General features: G+C 30.4%; 1 protein-coding gene across 1 annotated transcript in view; it reads left to right on the top strand.

Annotated features, from left to right (window-relative positions):
* Positions 1-9,040: 9,040 nt before the first annotated feature.
* Positions 9,041-10,274, top strand: part of LOC106679946 (uncharacterized) — a gene marked incomplete at its 5' end in the record, with an annotated part of 308,178 nt that continues 306,944 nt past the window's right edge. The window contains 1 exon segment of the mRNA XM_067051769.1: positions 9,041-9,196. Coding sequence (XP_066907870.1) covers positions 9,041-9,196 — 156 coding nt within the window.

The raw sequence follows: 10,274 nt of genomic DNA, 5'->3' as shown, positions 1-10,274 counted from the left end.
TAAATAATAATAATGATATAAAATGACTATAAATGAGCAAAGAGCAAGTAAGGACAACATACCTGCTCAAAAGAATCGGGTGAACAGAAAGAAACCATGGTTATGTATTGTATCATTTTGTATCTCTTTAGCCCTGATGAAGCCCTGCACAGTGGGGCGAAACGTCGGAAAATAAATAGTTGTTAACTATTTTTGTTTCACTTTTGACCGCAACCCTGACCATCTTCTTATATATTACTTCCTAATGTTTATGATTATGTCAAGTATTTTGTATTTGTAGAAATTATATTTATGCATATTGATACTGCGTTAATTAAGAACGCATATATTTTTAACATATTTACAGTTTTATACAAGTTGAGATATTCTAACATGAAATTTTCTATTTTTTTTTTATTTTTCTACTTTTTATTAAATGATACCTTTTTTTAGGTTTAAATATTAAAAAATGGATGCAACAGGAAGTGCGACTCATATGTCATCAGCATACGTGTTGAGGATAGAGTTAGCATTGGTTAGGATGTTAGCTGTGTAGACAGTGTAGATGATGGAACCGAGGATACTACCTTGTGGAACACCAGAGAACTGTGAAAAGAGGGATATAAACTGGAGCCATTATGGTTTATCGTGAATAACCTAACGGTGAGAAATTAAAAAATAATGAGAAAGTATGTACAAGGTAGAAATCGACAGAGATTTTAAAACAGTTCTGGGCTCCAAACACGTTCAAAAGCCTGTTCTACATTGAAAAAGACTCGCAAAATATAATCCACGCTCCATAATAGATGATACTACGTCCTAAACACGATATCATAGCTGAATATTAGAATGAGATTGTCGGGGTTGTCTGGTCTTAGGCGGTACTAGTTGCCGAGATGAAGCGGACGGACCAGTAAGCTGATAATGATAGGTGCAGCTCTAGTTCCCGAGATGAAGCGGACGGACCAGGATAACCGTTAAAATTAGGTTAAGATCTTGGTTGCCGAGATGAAGCGGACGGACTAAGATTACTGGAGAAAGGGAGAGGAGATAGGCCATCGTCTAAGCTGAGCATACTAAAAATCAACTCTTGTGAGAATAGATTGGCAATGAACTTCTCTATCTCAAGTAGAGTGTAAACCACCAGTGCTAGGACTAGACCTGGAGAAAGGGCTTGAAGACCTCATGTGATCGGTTATCACTGAGGATTCACTCTTTAACTCTACTTGAGATATTTCCTTAGACTCATTTTGCCCAATCTTTGTTTATTTTATAAATAACATTATTACACTTAACATATTAACATATATACGTTTGAACAAGATATAGTATTTTTACAATAATAACATTATATACAATTACTTAGCTTCTGTGACACTGGTGTGCTCGCTGATTGTTACAAGATGTTCGGAATCGAAATAGGTGATCATGTAATAACTTTCAATAATTTGAGAATTTTGTTAATATTTTTTTTTTTATTTAGTTACATATGTTACTATAATTTTAATAAGTTAATTTTTTAAAATGTGACTAGTTGTTAGCAACCTAAAAAAAATATGCTTCTAAATCCGCAGTTTAATATGCTTTAAAAGTGAAAATGAGCAACATGTCCGAGATGGGGAGAATATTTGGGAGTTTAATGGTTTAGCATATGCTTAATCTTAATTTTAAACCCAATCCATGACTGAGGAAATATGAATATTTGCACGATTTTCTGTGTAAAATGATGTTTGTAACGTTGAGGATAAGATGTCTGAAACTAGAAAGGAAGAGGAAAGAATTTCTTTAGTATAACCTTAAAATTCTGACCTTTATCAGTGAAGTTATAACACATTACTTGATTTTAAACATTTTAGTCAGTAATTAACTAGAGAGAGATAGTCTTGGCTCAAAATGCATGTCCTAAAGTTATCCTTACTCTAGTGTCTCATGGCTACTGACTTGTTTCATTCAGACTGCCGAATTTTCAGTTTCCTTCATACTATAATTCCTTGATATGCTCGCCATAGTCCTTGAATGTTTCTTTGGTGAGACAATTGGCAAAATTATTCTCCTCGCCTTCGGAAACTACCTCATTAAGAAGAATGAAGATGGTCAATTGATCTTCTTGGTCCTTTGGATCGCTTTTCTGGCACTGTTGTAAGAAATCGAAGAGCTATAAAAAATGGAGTTATCGTGCGCATTAAGGACGATGTTCAAAGATCATTTGGTTATAAAATTATTGTATATTGAATAAAATAAAAAATTCAGAAGCAATGTAATTTTTAACACGAACTTAAAAGGAAATACAGCTGCGATAAAATCTTGTTTATTATTGTTAAAAATCGTTATTTAATTTTTTTTTAATTCGATTAACCTAACCTCACACTGCTTGTACAGCGTATTATTGAATCATACTACTTATGTTGGTTACCATCATAAGAAACGGAATGCAAATTTTCATTGCATTATTTACTCTGATTGTTGTATTGATTATATTGTTAGAAATATTGTATCCCTTAATGGTACTTATAAGTCATAATAATAATAATAATAATATTCTTTGTTTATTCTAGGATTGATTAAATACTATACAGGCGTCAAAATTAGGCTTGAGAGCCTGAGAGTTAAATTCAAAATAAAAATGAAATTATAAAACGTCATAAAATATAATACAATAATGAATTTGAAAAGGTAAAAATGAACAACAACAATTAACAGTATATATAAAATAAGATTAGAACAAATAAAATAAAGCCATATGTCATATCATAAAACTTATGTTGACTAACTTTTGATAATAAATAAAAAAATGAAAAAAAATCAAATACAATTAGACTAAAAATTATTATTAAAAAGGAGAAATTTCTGCTAACATACATATTTACAAGTATAAACGAAAATCTAAAATTATAAAACAGAAAATATATAAACGTTATTTGAAATTTTTAATTGTTATTCTTCGGGAATTGGGTGGAGAGATGCTGGTCGAAGATACGGGATTTGAAGATTGGAAGGGTATTAGAACTACGAAAATTATAATATCGCTACTTATAAATTAAATGATTTAAATTAAAATAATAATAAAAACTCGTGTTTATGTAAAAAAAAAATAATTTTTATTTATTTTTAACCGAAAATCTTTTATAACTACTAAAATTTGAGAAAACAGATCTTTTTCTTGAAGTTGATTGTGCCACATAAATTCTGCTTAATTTTTCGGAAATTTTCCTTTGTTCATTATTATTATTCATTATTTTGCTTTTTTTTTCAAATTTAGCTGATCCCCATTATATTTGTACTTTACAGTTTGATGTTGTAGTCTATTCTGTATAGATTAGTGTATCCTTTCCTTAAATCTGATACAGCTACATTTCTTTCTTCTTTCGATTACATCTGACAATCTGGATTGTGATTTGTCCTTAACTAATTATAAAAAAAGAAACATTTATTTGTTTATTGGCAAGTCCTTGCGAACAGCAATTATTGAGCAAGGACTCGTTGTACCTTATACCTCTTCTTCGTACATGTTCACAAATTTACTGTGTCCCAGCTACCAGTGTAATTTTTTTTCCATATAGGTACCCACTTCACGAAAGTAGTTATTTCAATCAACCATTGTGGCTTGAGACATTTCTTGGTGTTTTAAAAACTATTCTATAATTATTTGCTCATTCCATTAATAAATAAAGGGTTCTGCCATTTCTAATCTTACTTTAGTCCTTATTCCGAAGCTTTTCTGATTACTTCATTTGAAGCATCTCCAGTATATATATTTTTCTACTAAAATAATGATTCATTTAATTACTTTTTGAACATACCATTATTGTTGGTAAAAGTTCTTACGAAAAATACTTTTAAATATAAATATTATAAGGTCTCTTTTTAAAATGAATATTAATAGTTGTCGACAACAAAACAATGGACATATGTTTTAATTTTCGATAAATTATTATTCTAGAATGGTGATAATATAATTAATAAGTAATATAATTTCCTTCTTACCCTTATGCTGTTCATGCAAATATTATACTAGTTAACATGTAATGCAGCTAGTTAACGCCAGCACATTTCTAAAACAAGGCAGGTTGCAAAACCTACTCTCTTTCAAAGTAAGATTAAAGCAAAGACGTGGGAAGCTAGCCATGCCATGGGAGATCAGTTTTACTTCAAATTTAATAGAAGTGTCCACCATTGTAATCTAAACTGAAACAGAAGATAGCCGGTGATTGGCCACGCCCCTGGAGTTCATCATAATATTTCAAAATTACAGCTCGTGGATTGCAAGCTTGTCCGTTGTTTCGGAATAGACGGTTTTAGTTTCGTAGATATTGTCTCCTCTTCCTTTTTTCCTGTCTACAGCTTTTCAACTCCTCTGTATAATTATATACTTTTTCTGGCTACACCCTCTCCATACTTCTAGTTTAGATCTCATAACTTCTTCCTTTGTCCTAAATCATTATCGAAGATAAAGGATCGATTCGAGAAAAAATTAAATTAATATCTGCAAATAAAACAAATTACTTTACAAAAATAACTGTCAAAACAGAGTATACGTTCAATTCACGAATGAAGATAAAACCCTGTTGCATGAATTTCAAGAATTTCCAAATTGAACTCGATAGCACTAGTAAAGTAGTAAATGCGTTTCTTTTAGTAGTGAAGTCGGTCTAGCAATCTCCAGAGTACTTATCCGTTATCATAATTGAGACATTTATTTATTTACGTGATCTCTCAACGATAGATGATTGTATAATAAATCTCCTTGGCCGTCCAAAAATACTCAACAGATTTTTGAGCTCCTTACGTTTTATCAATTTTCGTACAGTCTTCGTATCAATCAATAAACCTTCAAAGCGCCTTTTTGTTTTTTTAGTTTATTCATTGACATTTACAATTGAACATAAAAACAACAATTAAATTTTAAGTAAGATCATAATGGTATGATACGCCATTTAGAGAAACTGCTCATCGGTAACACTCTAAAAACAACAGCACTCTTCTTTTCAGGCGCCTCGGAGGATTGTCAGGAATGAAAGAGGAAGCAAGGTTAAAAACTAATAGTATTGAGTGGTATTGGAGTTTATAATGGAAGGATCTATATATGGTTTGGGCTAGATTGGTTACATAAGGAACATTTAGGTCTTTATGGATGATTTTATTTGTGACAAAGTAAGGAGCATTGAGGATTTTACAAAGGATTTTGGATTGTAGGGATTGGATACGAAAGCAAATCGAAGGTTTAGTGGAGCCCCAAAGCTCAACTCCTTATGTCCAGATGGGCCTTATTATTGTCATGTCGATAAATATTTTGTAATGAATTAGAAGTTTAGACCGTTTGCCTAGTAAGTGCTGTAAAAGTCGAAATCGACGTGCATTTTCCTGTCTCTTCAGTCATGTGTGAGGATTCCAAGTTAATTGTTTGTCAAGATGTTGAGCAACATTATTAAAGGATACTGTAGGGCAGTCGGCAGGTATACGATGAAGAGTAAATGTTCTTGAGTTATGCCTTAAAGACGCGTTATTTGAGGAAAATCTAAGATAAAAAATATTTTCAAAATTTCATTTCCTGTGATAATCAGTCGTTGAAAATGCTTTTTTTTATTTTCTTTTTTTCCAAATTCCGAAGTTAAGTATAATGAAGATGAACTGGAACGGTTTACTTAGTCAGCTTCTGCTACAAAAAGCTGTCAACTAACCATTGACTAAAAGCTACCAAATTTTAATCCTTACCTTGAACATCCTCAAATAAATGAAGGAGGTATTCGAATCGATTGAATTTCTATTATTGTTATCCTGTGATAATTTTATAAATAAATAAATAAAATAATAGCTTTAGTACTTTTTAAGGAAGTAGTGTTAATAGACCAATAGTTGTGTAAGAAGGTCTTTTGGTCAGAATCACGCTCGACCGCCAGAATAGTTTTATAATTAATGTAAAAATTGCCACCTTAAATATCTTTAAATGATCAATGAATACTTTAAAATAACATAGAAATATAACCACTATCGATGAAGTAATATTGAACTCCCCTACATATTTCTTAAACTAAAAAATATTTTCAGGCCCGTAGCTTGGTTAAGATACAGTATTTACAATTTGATGTATATTGGCGGTGCCGGTTCGAATCTTTGAAAATAAAAAACTTTGACCCCCAACCATGGTTAGACAGTATAGGATTCCAATGAGAGTCTTGGCCGAAAAAAAGAAAAGAAATATTTTTAACTTTTGGTCAATATAAACATTATGCACATTTAAAGTATCATTTTAATCTTGGTTATTATTAATGACCTAAATGTATTATAAAATTTCTTTTATCTGTTTATCAATTAATATTCTGTTAATTACTGTTTATCAAATCAATACCCAAAAGTTTATAATATAAACAAACACACAAATAATAATATATATTTTAATAATTTTTAGTTAATTTATTTTGACTTTTTTTTTTAATTACTTTTTATTTATTGATAGATATTACAATCTGCCACACAGTTGTCGGCAATAGGTAATAGTTATGAATGATTACATTCATACTAAAATAAAATAAAATAAATAAATTAATGAAAAAAAACAAACCTTAAATTACAGAGCATACCCCAGCGCATCCCTGGTAGTAAGCCAGTGGAGGCTGAGCAAGTGCGCTAAAAAGCCGCAAACACTCAACTTGAGTGGAGAACCTGACCATTGCCAGAACTCCAGTTGTCCGTTTCTATTTACTATAAGTCTCTTGGCCACTGCCGTTTCAACCTTCTAGGTGGACTGTAGGGATGGGTGGAACTTGATAAGGTTTGAACAAAAGGATTAGGATGGTTGGAAAGGTTTATATGGAATGTTGAGAATTTGGTTGGTATGAGGTCAAGGACAAAATGGATATTCATGGTGTAGTGTTCTGTTGGAAACGTAATAGGGTGCATTAACTATGGTTCTAAGGATTTTGGATTGAAAGGATTGATTTGATGATGACAATTGATATTCGACGGTTTAGCTAATTTAATAAGACTAAGAACAATATATATAGTTTTCGATCAGTCATTAAATAACATACATCTAAAAAAAAAATTTATAACAACACATGTAATTAGTAGGGAAGATTTGTTTTCTGTGCCTCCTATAATATATCACAGTTCGCCACCAGATTTAAAAATTTTATTATATCAATTTATATTTCACACTTCTGCAATATTACTTAAAACCGAGGTTTGGAAACATTATAAAGAGATGATATGAAATTTAAGTAATAAAACATATATTACAGCTAGAAGGAACTATAAAAAAGATTATAAAAAGGAGAACAGTAGTTTCAAATCAGATTAGAGCTGTTTAACTGAATTAAACCCTATACTAAATATTTCCTGAAAGTAGAAAACTTTCTATATAACTTTAAATGCTTTAGTTGCTTTGTCTTTTTTTTTCTCTGAAACAATATTAATGGTTTTACGAAGTTTTTCCGTTGTCAGTTAACATTTCCTCTATCTTTTTTTTATTCAAATTTTTATAATTAATTCTGGTTTTTAACATTTTTTATTACTCCTTATTCTCGAAGGCAAAATTTTATCCTTATTGAAAATATGAATTATGAGCATTCAGGATTTTGTTAACTATTTATTGTTTAATTTACAACTGTCAGTGAAACATTACCTTCAGAGATTGGTGTTATAAGAACATCTATTATAAAAGAACTGGAGTAGAATTACGCATTGTAAAAAATGTACTGATTATACGTATTTTCGATTAACATATTAACACGTAAGATGTGTGATTACTATTTTAATTGTTTTATTAATTCTATCATTTCCTGACCTGTACAGTCCCCACACTGTGAACGGGAACGTCAAAATTCATTCCTTGGTTCCACTCTTAAACCACAAGTTTCCGAACTTTAGTTAGTTATATGTTCTTAGTTATGCTCTCCTTAGCCTGTTCGGCTAAAACTTCCTCATTAATGAACGATTGACTGACTGAAAAAATATATATATATATATATATATATATTGTGACATCAAGGGTCCTAGAAATAATTACTAAGAACATTTGAATGCTAATTGTCTGGCATAAAATGGATTAATTACTAAGTAATAACGCTATAAAAATAATAAATAACAAAATTGCTGAAGTTTCTGTATGTTGAATACTCAAAACATAGATTAAACTATAAAAAATGTCGTTGATATAAGATAAAATATACAGCTATTTCACTGTATTTCAGGAAGATTGATAGTCGAGGAGTAGGAAGAACAGTTTATGTGTAAATGCGGTTAATGAAAGAGTTTACCGATGGAAGTGGCTAGGGAATTCCAGAACGAGGTAGTATGGATTATAAAATATTTCTTGAAGAACACCATTCTATGAGAAGGAATGTACAAGTTTGTGGATTGGGCTCTCGTATTTAATGATTGGACAGAGAAAAACATGGAACATATGGAACCTTTTACGTTTTAATTGTTCCAAAGAGATACTACCCAAAAAAGAATTTCCATCAGAAAAGAGGGTGAAGCTACTTTAATTCGGCGTACCAACTGGGCCCTGTTTCATACTATTAGTCTTGTAGATTTATCTTAATTTAATTACACAGACTTAAATAAGTAATATCACTAATAATCATCCTATTATGAAAAATAAGTATTATTATTATTACCACACTAATTTTTACACTTGTGCTATGAATACTATACTTTCTATTTATTGATAGATATTACAATCTGCCACACAGTTGTCGGCAATAGGTAATAGTTATGAATGATTACATTCATATTAAAATAAAATAAATAAATGAATGAAAAAAAAATCTCTCTTGAAATATATACAAACAGAAGAATAAACAAAATGAACATAATCAAACTATATATATGAAAAAGAAATATCATAATGATAAAATAATACAATCTCTAATCACATTTACACTCTTATATACAATATTTACACAACCGATTGGGATCCCTGAGCCCACTCTGTCCCCCACGTGTGAGGGGTAGAGCAGAGCTCCAAAGATCCCAGCATTACTGGTCTTAGTATCCTTAATATTATATTTTTCATTTGAAATATATATAAGTAATAAATGCATTATTCCTTGTGTTGCAGCTGCTGCACATGGTAGTGACCGGAGAGCTGCCTTGTAGCAAAGAGGAAGCAGCGGCCCTCGCCGGTATCCAGCTGAGGATCGAGGAGACCTGGGGCCGCCCGCATGGTCCCATATCTCCGGACGACAATACCCTCAAGCCTATTTCCGAGGACAAGGTGAGTCTTTTAATTTCCTAAATCCTTTGTATCCTTAATCCTTTTGTTTAAAATAGTATATTGTATAATTTCGTTCGTAGCTTCTACATTGGTCATTAAGAATTCATTATTTCTGTGCTGGAATTTGGCGATAGAATTTTAGTTACTTCATTGCCGAGATATATTAGTAAATCATTATACGTTTAATAAAATAGCCACATCATATTTTGACGTGACAACGTCTTATAAATCATTTTGCGGGATGCCATGTTAGAAAAAGTGTCCCGTAACGGAAATTGACTTCGTTTAACATATGGATATTATATCATATGTATAAAAATTAATTAACTGGTTTATTATTTCAAATATATAACATTGGATTGATTTTAATTTATATTTATGTAATATTAGCATAGAGTATACGTTTCACGGAAATATGTCGCCTCGGCGCGAAGCCTACACGGGCACTTTTTTTTAAAAATAAAATTTCACATTATAAAAATGTACACAAAACATGTAATACATTTTGTACAAGAATTATACCTGATTTATATTTTTTTCTTTTTTATTATTTCTTCACTTACACATTTTTTCTTAGCTTTTTATCTTTCTTTAAGTATGTTTAATTTTTCTAATGTTTCAATTTTACAAAATTTTCTCTCTTTTCCTTTCCATCACTCATAAAATTAAATATAGGCTAAAATATAAAATAATATACATAGCCATATTAAATATAGTAAAAAAATTATAAATATACATAACAACCAATACAGACATCCCCATTTGCAATATATTAATATAAAAACCATGCATATAAAAATTAAAATAGAATTGGTAAAAATATTAAATTAAAAGATAAAAGCAAAATAAATAAATTTATTAAGCTAAAAGAAAGAGTAATAAATATAAAATTGCTTATATATATGTAGAATAATTAAGATACATAATGTGCAATATATGCATGCTCTCCGAGACATCACCATCATTCTCAGCTACCATGCATGATATATATATATATATATTGTGACATCAAGGGTCCTAGAAATAATTACTAAGAACATTTGAATGCTAATTGTCTGGCATAAAATGGATTAATTAC

The sequence above is a fragment of the Halyomorpha halys genome, unplaced genomic scaffold (assembly GCF_000696795.3).
Source record: "Halyomorpha halys isolate HHAL.00 unplaced genomic scaffold, Hhal_1.1 Scaffold235.1, whole genome shotgun sequence".
Classification (NCBI taxonomy): Eukaryota; Metazoa; Arthropoda; class Insecta; order Hemiptera; family Pentatomidae; genus Halyomorpha; species Halyomorpha halys.
This window is presented reverse-complemented; position numbering and strand designations above follow the sequence as displayed.